The sequence below is a fragment of the Perna viridis genome, chromosome 1 (genome assembly GCF_037379345.1).
Source record: "Perna viridis isolate PV_CMFRI_1.1 ecotype Kerala chromosome 1, ASM3737934v1, whole genome shotgun sequence".
NCBI lineage: Eukaryota > Metazoa > Mollusca > Bivalvia > Mytilida > Mytilidae > Perna > Perna viridis.
The window spans coordinates 51,533,574-51,555,369 of NC_142445.1; the positions used below are offsets into that span (position 1 = coordinate 51,533,574).

The following is a 21,796-nucleotide window of genomic DNA, read 5'->3' on the forward strand; positions in this document are numbered from 1 at the left end:
ATCCCTTCTGCACCTGCGTATGGAGTTTTCATATCACAACTCATACGTTATGCCAGAGCTTGTGGTAACTATGCAGACTGTTTTTATCGCGCTAGACTTCTAACAATTAGTCTTCTGGAACAGGGTTATGTTGTTACAATATTTTCCTTTTCTCTTTCGTCTATCCTGTACTTGACTATTTATGAGCAACTCGGCGGGTGTTTCTAGAAAAGCAGAGGACGCTTAACCTACCAGTACACATGGTCTATTCTCCCAGTTTTTATTGGAGTCCGAGTTGCTGATTTACCATTGCTACTTTGTATGTTGCTGATTATTTTGGTTTTCGCTCAAATCTTGGTTATTTGATTACTCTTTCATTGATACGTCATTCTGGTTTTGTTCAAGAAAATAGGAGAGAAAAATGGAAAATATACAGAATACACTAGTTATGCTATTTAATAGTTGTAAAAATTATCACGTGAGCTTGCCATTTTAGCTCATCTGGCTGAATGTCATGTGACCTATTGCCAAAACTTGGCGTCCGTTGTCGTCGTTAACAATTTTCAAAACTTCTCTCCTCTGACACTACTTGACCAATTAATAAACCAAACTTTGCATGAACGTTTCTTCGGGTAACCTCCATAGAATTGACGTGGAATTTTTTACCGTCGAAAAACATGGCCGCCGTTACTGAAAATAGAACTTAGGGGTCAGACAGAAGTTTTTTGGCTGATATATCCGATACCGTTAGGTTTAACCAAATTCTAACAGAGTAAAAGTATTTAGCATGATGAGATCTATCTGTACTCAAATTTTCGTTTTGATATGTGCCATGTTTGAGTAAAATTTTGCCCTTTTTCGACGTTATTTCTCTTTTAAATATTTTCCTTTCAAAAATCTTCTCTTCTGACATTTCCAATTGGATCCCAATTTTGTATGAATATTTCTTATGGTACTCTGCATGGAAATGAAGTAGGTATTTTTCATCCATGAAAAAACATGGCCGCGTTATTAAAATAGAATAAAGGGGTCACACAGATTTTTTAAACAGTTAGGTTTAGCTAATTCTGATAGTGTAAAAGTGTTCAGCATGATTAGGTCTGTCAGAGGTAAAATTTTCGTTTTAATTTGTTCAGCCATGTTTGAGTTGTTGTGCTTATTCGACGTTTTTATTTTGCTCTTTTTAAAGATTTTTCTTTCAAAAATCTTCTCTTCTGACATTTCTTGACCAATGGGGTCTAAATTTGATACGAAAATTCTTTAGGGAATTGTGCATAGAACTGATGTGGAAATTTTTGATCCGGCGAAAATCATGGCCGCCGTTACTGCAAATAGAACAACGGGGTCAGACAGAAGTTCTTCGTATCTTTATCTCTAAAACCGTTAGGTTTAGCCAAATACTGACAGGGTAAAATTGTTTAGCGTGATAAGATCTACATCAAATCAAAACTAGACCAAATAGAACCAAAATCAGTATGAATATTCCCTAGGGTATTCTGCATAGACCTGTTGTGTGTTTTATCCGAAAACATGTCCACTGTTATTTTAAATAGAACAAAGGTGTCATTCAGAGGTTTTTTCTCATGTATCTCCTAAACTGTTAGGTTTTGCCATTTTTATTTTTATCATAATGCCTACGAAAGTCTGAAGGGATTACTGTTGTCGGACGACGTTTGCCTTTGAAGAGCGAAAATGACGTTTTTTAGCAGTTTAATTCAGACAATAACATGATAACTATAGTAGATAGAAAGAAACTCTCAACTGATGAAATGATCCTTATGATAAGTTAGCTTGCAAAGGAAAAAAAATAACCGTCGCAATAATCAACCACAGGCCTTTGTGACAAGGATTTTTTTATCACAAAAATATCATTAAATCATTTTAGTTTGAGTTAATATGTATGTTCTCAGTCTATAGACGAAAAACTTGGCATGGTATAAATAGTATTAAATAGCAAGAGGACATGACTGAGAACTCACATAATAACTCAAGAAAATGATTTAATGACATTTTAGAAAAATATGTGTCCTGGTCCTAAGGGCCTGTGGTTAAATCATTTTTTTTTTCTTTGCAAGCTAACTTACCATCTTTTACCATCGTATGCTTCTTATATTCTGGTTTAAAAAATAAACACGTTTTCGTTTTGCCATTTAATAGCTTTATTCAAAGCCGTCTTTCAAAACCAGTTTTAAAAATAGAGGGGCGATATGATTATGGGTCGACTTTTATTTAAATACGGAATGTCTCGGACGTTTCCCCAATCACAGACAAATTGGTCAAAATGGCAGGAATAAGAGGTGATGACAAATCAGGATCATAATATTCTCCCCAAATCCTAAATATTTTAATTAAGATCTAACTATATTGTCATTTAAAAATATTTGTTTATTATGATATTATATGTAAGTAACTTGGTTTTACGAATTGAATGTTACTGACTAAGATGAGTATTTTCCAATTTTACAGTTTGTAAACAAAAAAAATCATTTCATTTGCAATCTCAATATTCTCAAACTATATCGATGACTCAAACAATTAGCTATTGTGTACTGACAGCAGGCAACACTATGGTTTAGTAATTATATAATTTATTTCATACATATGATCATTAATAATTAAACCACTGTGTTCTGATATTCTAAGTTCAATCTAATGTCTGAATTGTTGCCTTTTTTATAGGCAATGGCTGCTCATCCACACATTCCCAGACAAGGAGCATCTTCAGGCTAATTGTCCACAGATCTGGATTGCATCGAAAACATGGAAACACTTGAATTGTTTCAGATAAAATTGTCGAAATTATCTGCACGACTATTAATGGAATGTTCTTAAAATTTTAGTTTATTGAAAGAAAGATCAGTGTAGGCCTGTATTCAGGAATTTGAAGAGGGGAGTTCTTTAGACTTGCACCATGAGATGTGTATTTTGTCTTAATTCTGAATGATTTTTAATCTATTTTACATTAGATATGATTTAAATTTTATTTGTATCATTTTTTATATAATTGTAAAACACAAATTTCTCACAGTATCCAAATCACTATGTGCACGAAGCATGCCCATCAAGATTTCTTGTGTTATTGACTGAAACCGGATGTGTGGACAATTAGCCTGTAGAGGCTCCCAGTCCATGAAGGCGTGGACAAGCAGTTACTGCCATTTTTATCAGGCTTGAAATCGGGTATAATCTCCCATTTTGGGGCCTATCTCTAATAAAGTTGCTTTTTTAACCCAAAAAGTAATTTCTGTCAACTAATATGATTAATCCAATTCATATATGAACATATATATCAAATTTGATTAAAAAATCATTTTTTTCTTTTTTTTCATAACTCCTTGTCTTCCTGAAAATTACATATTTAGCGTGAGTATAAGTACATTACTTTTTTATATTTTTTTGTCGTCAAAATTTGTTTTTCATATTCACTGAGAGTAAACTAAATGCAAACATAATTGAGAAAAATATCAACAATAAATTGTAAGCAGAAAGAATAGAAAGCAGTGTGCTGATGGTAAATTTATAATGACTTTTAATGTTTAAGGTATTTGGTAACATTTACATGTTATTAATATTAATATCAAGTTTGTTCATTGTATTGTACATATTTAATGTAATTAGGCAAGGAAAGATTTACTTCTACCTGTCTTTTATTTATTTCAGTTTGATAGCAATGGCATTTTCTGCAGCTGTTGGTGTGACATTTTTGGTACTTGGTTGTGCCTTATATGAGTATGTATATTATTGTTATGAACATCAAACAGTACATACAGCTACATATTCAGGCTAATTTCTCTTATTTTTCTAAGAATAACTGTTTTTTTCTAATTATTTTAATATGGATGTAAGTTTATATTCACATTGGAACAAGTGTTAGTTTAACCTTTTCAATGATGCACAGTAAGTATAACATATGGCTGTTACTCATGCATTTTTCAAATATTTTTAGGTGTGAAGTGTACACATAATTTCAAGCTTTCATAGCCTTTTTAGCTCACCTGGCCAAAGGCCATGTGAGCTATTGCCATCACTTGGCATCCATCTTCGTCTGTCGTTGTCGTCCATTGTCGCCGTTAACAATTATACGAAACTCTTCTCCTCTGAAACTAGTTGACTAATTATAACCAAACTTGGTATAAATGTTCCTTGGGGTGTCCTGCATAGAACTGATGTGAGGATTTTTGATTTATCGAAAAAACATGGCCGCTGTTACTAAAAATAGAACATAGGGGTCAGACAGTAGTTTTTCACATATATCTCCTGAACCATTAGGTTCAGCTAAAATCTTACGTGGGTAAAAGTGTTCAGCATGATGAGATTTATCTCTTGTCAAATTTTGGTTTTAATCCATTAAGCCATGTTGAAGTTATTGCCCTTTTTCAGTGATTTATGCTATTTTTAATGTTATTTGTTTCAAAAATCTCCTCTGACACTACTGGTATAAATGTTCCTTGGGGTATACTGCATAGAACTGATGTGGGGATTTTTGATTTGCCAAAACTGTTAGGTTTATCTAAATTCTTTCAATAGCTGAAAGGATCCATGTTATTAGGAGTACAAAACTCTTCAGACTCCTTGTAAGAGTTATTGGCCTTGAAAGGGGAAAAATGACCTTTTTTTTTAATAGTTTTCAGTCAATATCTTGAAAACTATGATATATTAAAAGAAACTTTCAATTGTTAAAAAGATCTTGTGATAAGTCCTACCAAAGACTTCTTGAGTCAAAATTGTTGGACAACTTCTTGTTAAAATTTTTGCCTTTGAAAGGCAAAATTCAACAAGGTGAGCAATTCAGGCTCCTGGGAGCCTCTTGTTTATCTTTGTGGTCAATTGAATTGGTTAAATACTGTCTCCCAAATAAGTGTCTACTCTATCTTCGTTAAGGTACTTCATTCTGTATTTTTTACAACCACAAAGATTTGTGGTCATATAATACATGTAGTATGACCCTGTCATCGTCCAGACACTCAGTATCTAAGAAATAACTTGAATATCAGTTGGTTGCTCTTTATAAAATTGACAAGGTTTCAAACTACAACAGGAAGGTTGGTATTGTTATTGGGGGATATTGCCCCAACTGCTTAATAAAGGGCCAGAAAGAGCCAAAAATAAGCATTTCATAGAATCTTACTATATGACTCCAGAAAAAGCTTAGAATTGTATATGACATGCTGTTCCACAATATTCTGTACAACAATAGAAAGACTTATGGATTTTTGGGGTTAAGACTTGAAACTTGAGAAATTAAGGGCATAAAAGGAGGGGGTCAGAAACATGCATTTTCCTTATGCCCAGACAGTAACTTGACTATTAGTGAATGGATCACTTTGAAATTGTATAATAAGGTGCCATACCATCAAAGGAAGACGTGATTGATTGTTGGGCAGTGACTTGAGCCAAGTATGAATAAGGGACCAGAAACAGGAACCCTTTTTTTTTATTCCTGGATAATGATATAAGTATAAGGGAACGAATCTCTTTGAAAATGTACCACAAGTGCAGTACTATCAAAAGAAGGTTTAGATTGATTTTGAAGGTTTCCGCTTCAACCATTTAGGAATAAGAGGACGAAAAAGTTAACAATTTAAAACTGGTCAAATTCATATCCTGTGTCAAATATGTAATCATAATCAAAATTCAAAGCTGAAACGTTTGAATAAAGTGTCCATGCTTGCCCATACTGTTCAGGGTTCAACCTTTGAGGTCGTACTAGGCTGTTCTGTGAAGCATTTTATTGATTGTCAAATTTTGAGAAATTTCATGCAGACACCAAAGGCAATCATCTGCAAGCTTTTTTTACCAGTACCAGTTGAAAGATGTTATGTTTTTTCAGATTAAGGGTAATTCTGGTGATGTTTTATTTCAGTAACTGGTGGCCTATGTTTGTTTTGATATTCTATTTCCTGTCACCTGTACCTACTGTGATATCTAGAAGAATGTCAGACAGTCTAGACACAGCCAGTAGTGCTTGTGTAGAGTTGGCAATTTTCCTCACCACAGGCATTGTTATATCAGCTGTTGGACTGCCTGTTGTGTTGGCTCATGTTACAGTTGTGAGTACATTAGATATTTTTAGTGTTTTGCTTGTTTTGAGCAAATCAGAATGTATAATCTTGTTTAACTGGTCATTTCTATAAATATAACACAATGAAGTTTAAAGTTTCATACAAGTAATTAAGTCTGCTTTAGCCATTTCATTTGTCTTTTTACTGTCTTACTGAAAGTACCCAGGCAACAATTGTGAAACTTTACTAAATGTATATACCTGAGTTGATGTTTCTTGATAATTTTTTTAAAACATTTTGAGACCAAATGGCAAATGTTCATGATAAGATAATGAAGTGAATAATCAAAATGTGATCATGAGTGCCAAAGAATGTCTTTATTTAATGAGTGTGCAGAACCTTTTCCATACACATTAAATCTTAATGTCTTCTTGGCACGAGTGATTATATTTGAGTTCTTAATGATGTTCGATGACCATTTAATTGTCCTATTTATTATATAGATTTTCTCAATATTTTATGTTCATTTTCAACATGAATTTTAAATTTTATGATCGGTGGATTGATATTCATGTTGTGACGTTTTGGCAGTAGAAAGTCAGAGAATGAAATTACCAAATTTATTGTGTGAATTACCAATTTTTTTTAAACAGGTAACATTTCATAAATTACTGCTTTCTATACAATAATTAAATTTATTATCTTATTAATGTTTTGTTTGACACAGACTTTATTAGGATAACTTTATACTTACCATGTAAGAATTTTTTTTATGAATACAAACATTGATAGATGATATGAAGGTGAACGGTTTAATTGTAGATTGATTGGGGAGCTTGTGGCCTAGTATTAGCTGGCAATATTGTGGTGTTCCTGACAATACTGGGATATTTCTTTGTATTTGGAAATGAAGATCTGGACTATTCATCTTGGTAATGATGTTGGATTTTACTAATAACCAGCATCTGGTTTATGTTTTATACTTAAATAATTTATTGATACAAACAATGTATATGAACAGTTTACCAGTATTTTCATTAGAAATGCATTTGTAAGGAATTTATTTAATGGCTTTGTAAACAGTGTAAATTTCTTACATCTTAAAAGAAGATTTCGAGTCTTGAATTTGATATTTTTGTCTTGTCTCCCTGTTAACTCAATTGCTTTTAATACTCTCTGTCTTATTTTAGGTACATATTGCATCATACCTATAATTTACATTAATTATGTTAAGCTTATGAGGTTTTTGGTCCTGGATTGTGAACAATATTCATAATGATCACTTTTATAGTGCTAGCCATTGGTGCACATACATGTTATTATTTTTTTCTTAACTGTCTTTTTCTTTTTTTTTTAAACATGTAATTATTAATCAGCAAAACTCATACTGTATCATATTAATTTGAAATTGTATATATGTTTGCATGTTATTATATTCCATTTAAGTCATTACCAGCAGTAGTTAGTACTGCTATCTGTAGTAGACTATGTCTTGTCAGGACATTGACATTTTGAGAAGACTAGAAATGAATATACATAACATAATTACCAGTATTTCCATTGGGTCAATCAATTATTTGGGACTTAGAACATTTAAGATAAAAAAAGGTATGACCAAGTTTGATTTAACTTTTTAGCAAGACCCAGAGTGTGCACTATGCTGTCATTATCTAAAACAATCAACTCATTGTAGCAATATAATTGTAAAATATCTATTAACAGTTTTTGCACTAGTTTTACATTCATTGGGCTTTAGGAAGTCTTTCTTTAAAATTAGATACTGTTAAAGATTGCATTTTTGTTTCGAAAACATTTGTAGTGGTTCATCATGCCAGTTTATTTAAATAAATAAACTGAGACAAGATACTGTGATTTGATAGGATTGAAATAGTTATTTGTATCCCTTGAATTATTTTTAATATGACCACAAAAAATGTGCAGTTGTATATTGGTATGGCGTTGTCATCATCAACACTTGGCTTTCGTGTGATAACTTAAGTATTAGTCAGTTTATATAAAATTTTTCAAAAAGGTTTCAAACCAGAAAAGGAAGGTTTGTATTGATTTTGGGGGTTATGACCCCAATCGTTTTAGAATTAGCGGCCAAAAGGGACCTTAAACAAGTATTTTGTGGAATTAAACTATATAACGACGATAATAGCATAGGAATGTCTATGATATTGTTCCACAATATTCTGTACCACAATTGGATTGATTTTTGGGGTGAAAACTTGAACTTTTCAGAAATAAGGGACCAAAAATGGGGACATTTTTCTGATTTCCACACTATAACTTGACTATTAGGGAATGAATCTTTTAGAAATAGCATAATAAGGTGTGATATCACAAAAAGGAAGACTGGAATTGATTTTTGGGGTTGTGACTTTGGCCAAGTAAGAATAAGGGGCCATTTTTCTGGTCTGATTTTGAAAAAAAAATTATTAGATTCCCCATGAAAAAAATCCTTGCTTGCATATTTCAATCAGATGTCTTTGTTATAAGGGGCCAAATGGGACCACACCCAAAAAAACTGACTTTTTATTTTTGGTGCAAGTTTTAATTTTTTTATTGGTATTCCATATGAAAATCCCAGCCTAAATACAATAGCTTTAAAAAGTTTGCTTACCAAATTAACTCTTTTGTTTACTGTTTTTTTTTTAGATGATGAGGTACAAAGTGATCCATGAATGCATCTCGAAGCAGACCTTTATTCTTAAATCAAATTTAAAAATGTTGTGCAATATTGTGTCCAAATGACTTGTTGTCCATAATGAACTGTAGGTCACTATATTTAATGTGTCAAAAACTAATGTTGTGTCCACACCTGCCTCAAGTCAACAGCATTCAACTGGCTGCAGTCATATCATGCTGTGCTTGGCAAAACTTTTTATTCTAGTTTGAAGTAAAAATGCAATTTGCTTCTTTTCAACACTAGTAATTTAAACTCAACTGTTCATAGAAATTGTTCTTTCATTGTGTTCATTTTTTGTCCACTTTTAAATCTGTTATGTAAATAAAAATTATTTAGCTCAGATTAATAGAGATGACCCCAAAATAAACATAAAGGGAAAAACTTTATTTATAGTAAAAAAAAAATGACATTCTTAGTTCATGTATTTTCAAGTTCATTCTTGATACAGATGACAGATTTTCAATATAAGGAAATTCTAAATTACTGATTATCTACTTATTGCATACTTCGTCTGCATTTCATTTCTTTTCATTGAGTAGTTTTTTCCATCAAGGTAATTATCTGTGTACTATAATTAATGTTGTATTTTGACATGAATTATTTTTAGCTCACCTGGCTGTAGGCCATGTGAACTATTGCCATCACTTGGCATCCATCGTCGTTAACAATTTCTTCAAACATCTTCTTTTCTGAAACTATTGAATAGATTTGCATGAAACTTATCTTGACTGTTCCTTAGAGTATCCTGCACATAATGAATGTTTGGATTTTTGATTGGTTAAAAAACATGGCCGCTGTTACTAAAAATGGAACATAGGGGTCAGACAGCAGATTTTTGCATATATCTCCAAAACTGTTAGGTTTAGCCAAATTCTGACAGAATGTAAGTATTCAGCATGATGAGATCTATCTGTGGTCAAATTTTGGTAAAAATCTGTTGACCCATGTTGGAGTTATTGCTCTTTTTGGACATTTTTTTTGGTGCTGTTTTTGATGTTATTACTTTCAAAAATCTTTTTCTCAAAAACTACAAAAAAGAATTCAATGAAATGGTATTTTTAATTTTTAGGGTATCCTTAACAAAAGGACTGTTTGGATTTTTTGATCGGTTAAAAACATGGCCATCATTACTAAAAATAGAACATAGGGGTCAGACAGCAGATTTTTGCATATATCTCCAAAACCGTTAGGTTTAGCCAAATTCTGACATCGGTGAAAGTATTGAGCATAATGAGATCTATCTGTGTTCAAATTTTGGTAAAAATCTGTTGACCCATGTTGGAGTTATTGCCCTTTTTGGGCGGTTTTTGCTGTTTTTTTATGTTATTACTTTCAAAAATCGTCTTCTCAAAAACTACTTTACAGAATTCAATGGAAGTCGGTATTTTTAATTTTTAGGGTATCCTTAACAAAATGACTGTTAAAAAACATGGCTGCCATTACTAGAAATAGAACATAGGGGTCGTACAGTAGTTTTTTGCATTTATATCTCCAAAACCGTTAGGTTTGGCCAATATTTTTCAATTGCTGAAATATCCTTATTATAAGGCCTACAAAAGTCTCCAAGGGATCAAGTTGTGAGACAACTCCATATGAAGGTTATTGTCCTTGAGAAGTGAAAAATGACTTTTCTACAGTTTTCAGCCTATATCTTTAAAACTATGATAGATAGAATGAAACTTTCAATTGCTGAAATGATTCTTATTATAAGGCCTACAAAAGTCTCCAGGGATCAAAGTTGTTAGACGACTCCATATAAGAGCTATTGCCCTTGAAAGGTTGAAAATTACGTTTTTTGCATTTTTCAGTCAGTATCTTGAAAACTATAATAGGTAGAATGAAACTTTCAATTGATGAAATGATCCTCATGATAAGTCCTACCAAAGCCTTCATGAAGTCAAAATTGTCGGACAACTTCTTGTTAGAGTTACTGCCCTTGAAAGGCAAAAATTTAACCAGGTGAACAATTTAGGCTCCTGGGAGCCTCTTGTTTATGAGGCATTTCCATCTATCTTAGTTCCATTCAAATCTTTTTGTTTATTTTGATAAGTTAAGAAGCCTTTTTGTATTGAGCAAATTAAACCTGGATTTTCAAGCATGCTGTGAATATAGGTATTTTAGTGACAGTAAACTTGTCTGTATACCTCAGCTTAATGCAGTGAAAAGGAGTCCAGAACTTTCAAGTCTGACAATATTAATTAAATAATTAAATTGTTTATTCAGTCAAATAATATGAAATGTGGTGTTGGCTTTGTCCAGAAAGGAATGGTATTGTAAGATAATGACAGGCTACTAAAAACAACAATAAGTCTTGCAAAAGATGGTAATGAGATGTAATGTATAGCTTCCTGTAAACATTTTTGACTGCTCTTACGAGACTTGCATGGAATTGAAATGATTTTGTTGAAGACGTTTTTTATGTCTTTGACTTTACTCATTATTCTGGCATTGATGGTATGAGATACACAAGAGATATGTACACACTGTAAAATATCATGATTTACACATGTTAGCAAATCATATTTTAAAAAAGATCGTGTATAGTTTATCCAATATTGTTTGTGTTAGTGCAATTATTATTTTGTGGTTATCATTCATTCCATGTGCCATTTATCAGACCATGAATTGTATATGAATTCACAACATCCAGTGTTTTTAACCCATTTTATAATTGTAATTTATGATACAGAATGTATATACAGCACCATCTCGAGTGTATTTTAATGTAACCGACTTGAACAAATACCAGATAAATATGAAAGATTTTGCAACAATATAGATTAAGATGTGTTAATTTTTTTTTCATTCAAAAAATGAAGTATGTGATGTATTTTGGTCTACCCTTGATTGTTAATTAAGGTAGGGGGTACAAATCTTCAACTTTATGGAAATATTAAACACTTACTAGCTTCAAGATTTTTTTTTAATTCCATAAGTTCCTTTATCCAAAATCTTTATGATAACATGTATATATATAATCTACTACTAGTATTTCTGAATGAAATTTTTATCTTTTTTATAATTTTGTATGTTTATGCTGTAGATATTGTTGTTATATGTATTATTTCATATTTATTGTGGCATCATCTAAAAAAATGTTTGACAGTTTTATCTTTGGTTTACTTATTTTTAAAATTGTATGAAATGCATTACTTCCTAGTAGTAACCCTCTGTGCACCCCTAGAATATCTTTCAGTAAAATATGGCTTATTTGGAATTCTTTGCTTATTTTATCCAAATTAATACTTTTGGGGTTCTTTTGATGAAATGTGGCGATTTTGTAGACAGCATTTATTAAAAAAATGTAAAAAAAAAAATTGGATTTTCGATTTTCCCGGAAAAAGTCGCATAAATTTTACCAACAAGTTATAGCTCAAATAAAGCACCTAAAATTTGGTATCATTCGATAGATAATTTAATTTTCTACAGAAATAAACCATGAAAAACTAATTTCCAAGAAAGAATTTTCAAAAAATGTTAAAAATATTACCCCTACCCCTAGAAAACTGGTCTCAGTATCAAAAAGAATTCTCATTCACAGCAAACCGACACTGAAAAACTCTTATTTTAGGCTTTCATGATTAAGATATTAGTGTACCCAACATATCTGATCAATTCAGGAGCTTAAGATTTTCTTTTTTGGGTTACAATTACTATAAAACTGTAAAAAAGGGAATTTTCAGAATTTCTTCTATATCTTCTGTTAGTTTTTTTTTCTTCAAAATACTAAAGCTTAAACAAGCTTTTTTGTGATACAAAACATTTATATGGTGTCTTAGTTTTTGTATGTTCAAATACAATTATATACAGTAGTAGCTTTCTAATGAGCCCAAGTAATAAATATTTGAACTTTTCCAAATCCAATTAGGTGAAAAAATTGCTACCCCTACCCATGAAAAAGATACTTCAACATGAACCAAAAATTTTTGATCAGGTACAATATACATGTTGGGTACTATTGACTTAATTATTGATGTATCTGTAGGGGGTACCATTCTTTCACCAAAATGGCCTGGAATGGGTTTAATTATGCATAAACCTGTTTGAATATGCAAAAGCTTGTTTGAAGTAGGGTACTTGAAAAAATGCACATTACATGGAAATGAAAGAATATTCCCCTTTTTATGAAAAACTAATAATTGTCATCTTGAAAAAGTAAATAATGGATTTTTGCCACAACAAGTTATAAAAAGTAGCAGAAAATACAAAAAAATTCTACAGTTTATTTTTTGGTGACAAAAAGAATTGTGAATTGGAGGTATAATGGTAGCTGAAAATCATATGTTGTTTGATGATGGGGTGCACAGTGGACCCTCCTAGCCCATGGACTATAGGAAACCAAAATTCATATAACATAACTAAGGTTAAACATGTCTGTCCACAATCCAATGCTATCTCAGGATGCTTTTTTGTATTTTAACAAACATTTTTGGTTAAATGTTTTATCTTCTTGGAATGAAGCTTCCCTTCATTTTATCTAGTTTCCCAAGTTTTATTATCAAGTTATGGGATTTTTTAACACTTAAAAAATGGGGAAATGTGCATACACATACTTATTGCTTCAAAGAAACAGCTCAGTATGTCCAATTGTTGATTTGTATTCCTATTATAAAGTTAAATTTACTTGCTCTGGTGATTAGACCTGATCTAGGTAAGAATCAAATGGTTGGTCCATTTGTCTTTTTTCATATGTTGTAACCACTACTCCTCCTAAACGTTAAAATGGATTGTGAGTGTTAATAGGTAGTTTAGGTTCTATATTGTATTGGTAGATGTGCACAAAGAAATTTCATTTTGTTAAATAAGTAGATATTCTAACTTTTGGTTCTACACGTTAAATTTAGTTACACATAAATTGTGATGCCTCCAAAAGAAGGTAATCCAAGTACATTGTATATTGTTTAACATAGAAAAAAACTTGTAAGCCATATATCCTAGACTGTGCAAGGTGTTAGATTGAAATTTCATGAGAAATTAAGGAATCATATACTGATTAACTGTGAAGGAAACTCAAATTAATAACTCTAGGCTGATGCCTGCAAAGGGAGATAATACAACTAAAAATATTGTTTCTGGTACCTTTGAGGTGCCTTACTCTTACTTGGCTCAAGTCACAACCACAAAAATCAATCACAGTCTTCCTTTTGTGGTATGGCACCTTGTAATTCAATTTCAAAAAGATTCATTCACTACATATAATAGTCAAGTTCTTGTCTCTCTGGACATCAGGAAAATGCATGTTTCTGGCCCCTAATTTCTGAAAAGTTCAAGTCTTTACCCCAAAAGTCAATCCAAGTCAAACCATTGTGGTATAGAATATTGTGGAATAATATCAGACATTCCTATGTTTTTATTGGAGTCAAGTAGTTAAGTTCTATGAAATGCTTGTTATAGCCCCTAATTCTAAAACAGTTGTTGACCATAACCTCAAAATCAATTCCAACCTTCCTTTTGTGCAATCTCATTAAAATTAGATCTCTCACTATATATACACCATCCCATGGTGTAGCGTATATATAGTGAAAGATCTGATTTTAATGAGATTGCCTTTTGTTGTTTGGAACCTTGTTATAACATTTTGTAAAGATAAACTAATACTTAAGTTATTGCAAGGAAACCAAGTGTCTATGGATGATGACAAAAGCTTCATACCAATATATGACCCCAATTTTTTTTTGCGGTCATATAAAAAGTTAAGCATGATATGAAGGAATATGAATATTGTAAGATGCTTGCAATTAAAAATATTTCCAGGTTTATACCTGGTGAATAGAGCTACATCTAAACAGCAAATGAATTTGATATAATTTGATAGGAAGTTTTGGCATCATGTATAGATTTGCATATAGAAAAATTTCTTTAAATCCAATTGGTGCAAAGATAGATAATCCACCTTGAGGGTTTAACATGATTTTAGTGAAGGGTATTCTCCTTGTGAGCTTTGTTCACACTATTTCCAGGTATCTATGAAGTAAAAAAAATTATGCAAACTGCAAAATAAATATACTTATAAAGTAACCCATGAAGAAAAGCATCTTGTAGGGTGTTTGGTACACTGAAACAACTTAACATCAGCCACTGTGTGCATTATTGAAACTCGCATAAATAATTCCAACAATAAATATACAGAAAATACCATCAATTTAAAATGATTCAAATTTTATTTTAAGAAAAACAATTCATAACAGTTATTACAGGCTAATTCAAATGCGTTTGGGCTAATGAATTGTCTAAGCATGTGCATGAGAGTTAAGTCATTCTGTCTAATTTCTACACATAAATTGCCTAAACATTCATTCAAGAATACACATTGATAATATTAATACGACTTTTAATCTTCAATATCATTTATGATACTGCATGATTTCACTGGCTATTGTTACTTGAATTTTTCTGTCCCATTTATTATTTCACATTAGACAAATCATAACACATCATCTAGTTATAATATTTGTATGTACTGGCATAATAACATCAACTGAAACAGAGCAATAATCTGTAAAATTCTTAAATTATATACTACATAGGCATATACCCAGTACAGTGCCAATTAATTTATTTTAAACATACCATGAACACAAAATCATATTTTAAATCACATATCACGGAGCTGTTGTTTGAGAATTTTCTACAAGTTCGGCTACATTATGAAGTCTACAAGCAATATCTCTCTGTAATGGACGTTGTAATGGATGAGCTAGAAGCTGTGACATCTGATCATAGAACCTAGTAGGATTTCTGGCAGCCTCAAATACATAGGACATCCCTTTTTCATCAAAGTCACACAAACTATCAAATATTACCTGTAAGATTGGAATGTATGTATATTTCACGTTTCAAAATATATTTACATCACATTTGATGAGAGTCCCCAATATCTGGTCCTCTTATGAACAAATAAGGCCTTGCTATCAATACTAATGTCCTATTTCATTAACTAGCAACGACTGACAACTGTGCCTCTACAAGACTGATAGCATTTCAAGACCTGTGTCACCGTCATATATTTGTCAACAGTGCATACATAATGTCAATTTATGCATTTACACTAAACAAGTTTTAATTTTATGGAATGGGTTTGAAATTACCTTTAAAGAATGTTCTTACAAAAACTTATACTGCTGAAATAGTGGTTAATAACTTATACTGGTAAAAAATTTGCTAAGTTCAACAAATAAAATTCATATTAAATATTTGTCAAATTTGTCCACATCTTCCATATGTATACATGTATAAACATTGTGCAAACATTCAACATAATAAAAATGTAGGAAATTTGTCAATAATAAGCATTTTCAATATGCTTATAAAACTGTCCAATATTTGAATATTATTGGTTTAATACTTTTTGAGTTCAAAGATTACACAAAGTAAGTACCCCCAAGGCATGAGGGGTCCAGCGACTACTGGATCTACAGTTTGGTGATGCAGGTAAATGTAGAGAATGAAATATACAATAAATTCTTACCTATATGACTTGCATTTAATTCATTAAATAAGTTCAATTTTTCTTTGTAAATATATCTGTTCAAACAAATCTCAAAATTTGGCTGTTTCTTGTTTCCCCATCTCCATTTTATTTTGTGTAATGAACTGATTCCTACTTCAACTTGTTCTTTTCCTAAATATAAATATCTGATTTTTAAGTACCTCACACTTGTTTTCTTCTGATGGTGCCTCATGCACATACATGACATCAACAAAAAAATATGGTGAAGAATCCAGCTGTTTAAATGACTGTCAAAAAAAGATAGAATATTTATATATGTACTCAAAACAAACCTTAAAGAGCAGATATAAATCAACACAAAACTCTCAAAGCAGTGCATTACGCGTAATACTAATATGGTGGATTCGTAGCTTGACACTTGACACTTTATTCTACAGGTTACAGACCACCAATTCAACCAATGAGCATTTGGAACGTACGCAAAAATAGTCCTACGCAGAAATTACCCCTGTTCCTCATAGTGCTGTGAAAAAAGTTCTCATCTTATTTTAAAAATTTAAACAGTTTCTGAAAGGAAAAACATTTCTGTACATTTTATAGGTGCATTTTGCTTCTTGTGATGTCAAGCCTAATCTCCATAATGATTTTTAAATATACCCCTATCTTGTGAAAACACTGGGATTTCCCATGCTATTTATAGACCCTTCACTTCCGGTGACCAGTACTGCACTGCAAGTCTGCTAACCCCACATGCCATTCTGAGGATTGTGAGCTGACATATGTAGAATCATGCTGATATATAGTCATCTGCAGGTTAAAGTTAAGGTAAAGTCCAGAGAAGCCATTGAATATTGTGAAATTAGCATAGAAGCCTATGGGAAATGGAATTAGTGGTTTTTAGCCTACATGGTAAGTCATCTGATGCCCTGGTAAAACAAATTTCTGTTTTGTCTGTGTAAAACTAAACCTTACTTTTTCATAAGCTTAAGAAGTGATTGAAAACTGGTCAACAGACTTGACAAGTAGAATTTAAAGTACATGTATTTAGTGAAGACTACCTGTAACACTATAATCATTTCATGCTACAAAATATTCATGCTTATTATAGGCTAGTAGGAATAATTATTTGCTTGTTAGTTTCAACGGAAAAAACAGACAAAACCACTTGTATTCACATAGAAGCCATATAATCTTTTTTGGAAAAGAAGCCAAGCAGAAGACAGATATATAATGAACTAGTTCAAATATGAAACTTTGATCAATATTAGAACTATTTGAACAATTTTATGTTCAATATCAAATAAATTTGTTAAAGAATGTATTACTACAAGAACACAAGGATGTCTCAAATATTAATTATGATATTATAAAAGGATAGTTTGTTTGTTTGTTTGTTTGTTGGGGTTTAACGTCCGAGCAGCAATATTTCAGCTATATTCAGACGATGAACATGAAATGAAAAAAAAGGATGGGTCACAAGGATAATAGGGTTGACAAATTTTGATTGCCACTGGAAAAAGGGGGGTGGGTGGGTAAGGTCGGGCAATTTAGCCTCCGGTGGCGGAGCGCAAAGGTTCCTACTCCTATCGAATACCACAGCAGGGTTCTTTAACGTGCAAGGAACGTGGCATCTTTCCCAACACGATGCACCACTATGGTTTGCGGTCAGGTTTTCCGTATTATAGCCTGACAACCCCAGCATGCAACACGCCAGGGGTACCCCATTCCACCACCTGGGGCACACATCCCAGTTGCTCTGTGGGCAGAGCGCCTAGTCCCGGCTAGGTTTCTGAGCACTATTTAGTCGCCTTATAGTAAAGGATAGTACCCACATGCAGAGTACCACATTGCACTACAAAGGTCTTGCAATATCTTATATGTTCAGGACAATATTAATGCAATAACCTTTAATGCTATATAAGTAGGTGTTTTAAATAAGCCATTAAAGTTTTGATATCATACTCGGTAAATATTTTGTTAAAACCAGTAAATTCATCATACGGTATTCTTATTGGTTATTTAACAATATACCTCTTTATTGTGGAACTCGATGGGACAATGTGAGCGACCATAGATAAGTAGAACACGAATTATATACTGTGGTGGGACAATGGAAACATCTCCTTCCACAGGTGGTAATTCCAACCTTGTCAATCTGAAATATAGAGCACTATAAATAAGTAAAGATAACTAATGGAAATATATTTAAGAAATAAATCATGGAATCTTCATTTATTCATTGTTTTACTATAGGCTGGCCATTAATGTTGCATTATTTTACCCAAGCAATAGGGGTTAATTATCGACATATATGGCCAGCCCGAAATAAATCAATGTTAAAATGGAGTTTGTGATTTATTTAAATTCTAATAGGACTAGTTTCTTCATTTTTTTAAAGATGCAGCATATGAGTAGCACAAAATGTTGACCTTGATTGAGCAAAATTCTGTTGTGACATCAGTAAATTGGATTAACTTATCAATGACGTCAGATATAAGACATGTATATAACACTGGTCATATGTTTATCAAAGTATTACCATTGCTGAAGTCTAAAGACCTTTGAAGCATATCATATTAGAATCATCTATAATCTCTTAATTTCACTCTTTCTTGTAATATACAATTTAAAACTCAATCCAATAATGTAAGATCAACTTCAATTTACACTGAAGAAATTCAATAATTTTATTTTTAATTGTGACAATATTGTAATAATTAGTTTTATTTTCATCCTGAAAAAACTGGTTACTGATTTTAAAGTTGTCATCATAACTGATGACTAATTTAGATAAATTCATAATAACTGATGACTAATTTAGATAAATATAGGGTATTTGATTATAAAAATGATGATAGTGTGATATTTTTCACTATAGACAGTCATGTGAGATAGCTTTTCACTAGTAGTGTTTCTACTTACAATGTATCGAACAAAGATGAAGCATCAAATGTTTCACAAGATGTTGTTTCTAACAATACTTGATCATCAAAGAATGATAAGATATCCTTGGGATTAGATGAGAAATCTCTTACCTAAAACATCAGATAACCTACATGTTAAAAACTATGAAAAAACATTGTTAATATGTATTGATATGTATATTTATATATACTATGAATTAAGTTATAAGAACAACTGCCAAGACAAGCGAAATCATAACTTGTTTTGAAAAATGTGTCTAATGAGGATTACAAGACAGATGTAAAAGAAGTGTTAAAATGTTGCTATCAGACTTCTAAGGATTACCATTAAGTCTAAAAGAGTCCACTAAGAAACAATTAAACTTAAAAAGGTAACATTAAGATAATGAATCTCATCAAAGTTACATTATCAACTTCCTACCCATCTAGCATTGTTGAGCAGTATAACTAAGGCATACTCATGGGATTTATTTATCCTTGTCTTGCTGTGTAGAAAAAATCCTAAAGCTCTTTTCACAAGCTTCAATGGTGTCCATTTATCTCTACAAAAAAAACAAGGACAGCATTAGCCAATACATCCAACTGGTTCTTTTTCCAAACTGAGGTTATAGGAGCTTGTTGTGGCACATACCTACCAAAGCATATATATATATAATGAAGTATGTACTGGCTTCTCTGACAGGTAGTGTGCTAGCTTACAGTTTCAGGGGTTCATGATTTTACTTCAACAATGTACTGCTGAGAATAAAATGGAGTTCTGCCCTAGTGTTACATAAGCTTAAAGTTAAGGAATTTTGTTTACTTCTCTGAAAAATGCTTTATGTCATCTTTACTACATGTACATAAGTTCTTTATATGTAATGTGTTTTGTAAATAGGGTCTGTGTAATTCCACTGTCACAGTAAAGTTGTCAAATATTAATCTGACTATTTATTGGTCCAAAAATTATACTTATCTTTTTGTAAAATGAAATTTCTTATTTGTAAAACTGGCTTATCTTTTCAAAAATAGTCAGAAGACCTACCCAGCTCTTGATCTAAAAGTAACTTTATCCATCTCTGAGCTTAAATCCACACATATAACCTAAAAAGAAATAATAAGAGTTTCACACAACATAAATGAAATTGGTATTATTGTTTAGTAAAACAAATATATACTTCATCAAGCTAGACCAATCAATGTCTGGACCTGCATCACTGATGATTTTCAGTAAATATCTAAGTTCAAAGGGCATAACTCCCATAAAAATTTGACAATGAAGCCTATTTGTTAGAATTCTAGTGTGATACACAAAGTCTGTGTAGTTTCAGCAAGCTCTGGCATAACGTATGAGTTGTGATATGAACACTCCATACGCAGGTGCTGAAGGGATGTTGCCACAGATGAAAGGAAAGTTGACAATTCTGAAAGAAACGTCATCACATTTGTCGTAAAATTTGGTCAATAGTTTTCCTTTACTATCAATTTCTATGTGTAGGTCAAGATATGAGGCTGACTTCACAGTGTCTGTAGTATCCTTTATGTCAAGTTCTTTGAGGTAGATGCGATGTATCGAATCCCAAAAATTAGGAGTGCTAAAGATAATATGTCATCTATATAGCGGAAACTGAAATTAAAGGATCTAGCTAAGTGATATTCTTTCTTTCAGATCAGATCAGCTATAAAGTCAGCCTCATACGAGTGAAGGAATAGGTCAGCAAGTAGAGGAGCACAATTTGTCCCCATTGGAATGCTGACCGTTTGTTGAAAAACGCGTCCACCACACTGGACAAATATGTTGTTGATTAAAAATTCCAGCATTTTGTAAACATCTTCCTCTGTATAATTCTTCCTTTAAATGCATTCATTCTAAATCTTACTTCTTTCTGTGCAAACAAACAGTTTGCCACTTTCTGAGAAAGAAAAGTGAGAAACTAGATATCTATTTGTTCTTTCAATATATAGAGTGAATGTCACAGTATATACAATGTCTTTAATATTGTTATAATATCTGTTGATATTACTGAACTTAAAAGGATTTTTAAATTGACGGGAAACCATTCAGTCTCAGAAGTACCAAGGCCATCTGCTGAGATTTAATAAAAAATCCTTATTTTCAATCTTCAAACATAGAAGTTTGTACTTGAAAAATCTCTGGAATATCTGTTAAAAAGAACATTTTGAAGACAAAGATTTAAAACAAAAAATAAAGAAGATACACATGTAGCTGTAACTGATTTTGAATTAACTTTCGGGGTTGTTCATGAATAACAAAAGCACCTTAGAAGCATCACCTTGCAATACCTCCTAGATCTTGATGTGCACAATTGTTTGGATATGAGAATTAACCTGGAGGCAGGACAAACTTAACTATTTTTTCTTTGCAGTTGACCCTTGGATATACTAGGGCCTGGTCAGTCACAGTTTCGGCAGGTTTCATTTTGTCATCTTCAAGCAGTTTTTCTACATTATCAACTTTGCTTTGTATCATATCTGTCATTTTAACAGAACCATGTGCCTGCGTCTGTGCCTGTGGTTGAGACAGTGGAGGGTCTTCTATAACATCATATTCATGAATTACGGATGATACAAGTTTTGTCAGATTGTCTGCTTTAATTTCTTTGTTTCCATTGCTAGGATCAGTTGTCTTTTTACTGTTTAGCCAAGAGTCACTCATTCCTTTTGTCTTTAAAATCATAAAAGTAGTAATATTATTGAAAAAAATATTTTATATCGAAACATCTTTTCTGGTTTTTAGTCAGATTATCAT

The 21,796-nt window shown here is 32.0% G+C and overlaps 2 protein-coding genes across 3 annotated transcripts; one reads left to right on the top strand and one right to left on the bottom strand.

The window, feature by feature from the left end:
• The first annotated feature begins 2,236 nt into the window (after positions 1-2,236).
• Positions 2,237-11,784, top strand: LOC148629265 (leptin receptor gene-related protein-like). Its single transcript, XM_088547322.1, has 4 exons — positions 2,237-2,276; positions 3,640-3,708; positions 5,843-6,029; positions 6,804-11,784. The coding sequence occupies exons 2-4, from the start codon at positions 3,650-3,652 to the stop codon at positions 6,915-6,917; spliced, it is 360 nt and encodes a 119-aa protein (XP_088403448.1). The 5' UTR covers positions 2,237-2,276; positions 3,640-3,649; the 3' UTR covers positions 6,918-11,784.
• Positions 11,785-14,815: 3,031 nt separating this feature from the next.
• Positions 14,816-21,788, bottom strand: LOC148629266 (BRISC and BRCA1-A complex member 1-like). 2 transcript variants are annotated; one of them, XM_088547319.1, is made up of 7 exons: positions 21,398-21,788; positions 20,072-20,130; positions 19,469-19,589; positions 19,046-19,158; positions 18,155-18,278; positions 16,324-16,410; positions 14,816-15,476 (listed from the first exon to the last, which is right to left on the bottom strand). In XM_088547319.1, exons 1-7 carry the CDS (start codon positions 21,722-21,724, stop codon positions 15,276-15,278), a joined length of 1,032 nt encoding a protein of 343 aa, XP_088403445.1. In that variant the 5' UTR covers positions 21,725-21,788; the 3' UTR covers positions 14,816-15,275. The 2 variants fall into 2 exon arrangements, with proteins under 2 accessions (XP_088403445.1, XP_088403446.1); XM_088547320.1 differs by lacking the exons at positions 14,816-15,476; positions 16,324-16,410 and adding an exon at positions 16,417-16,930.
• Positions 21,789-21,796: the final 8 nt, after the last annotated feature.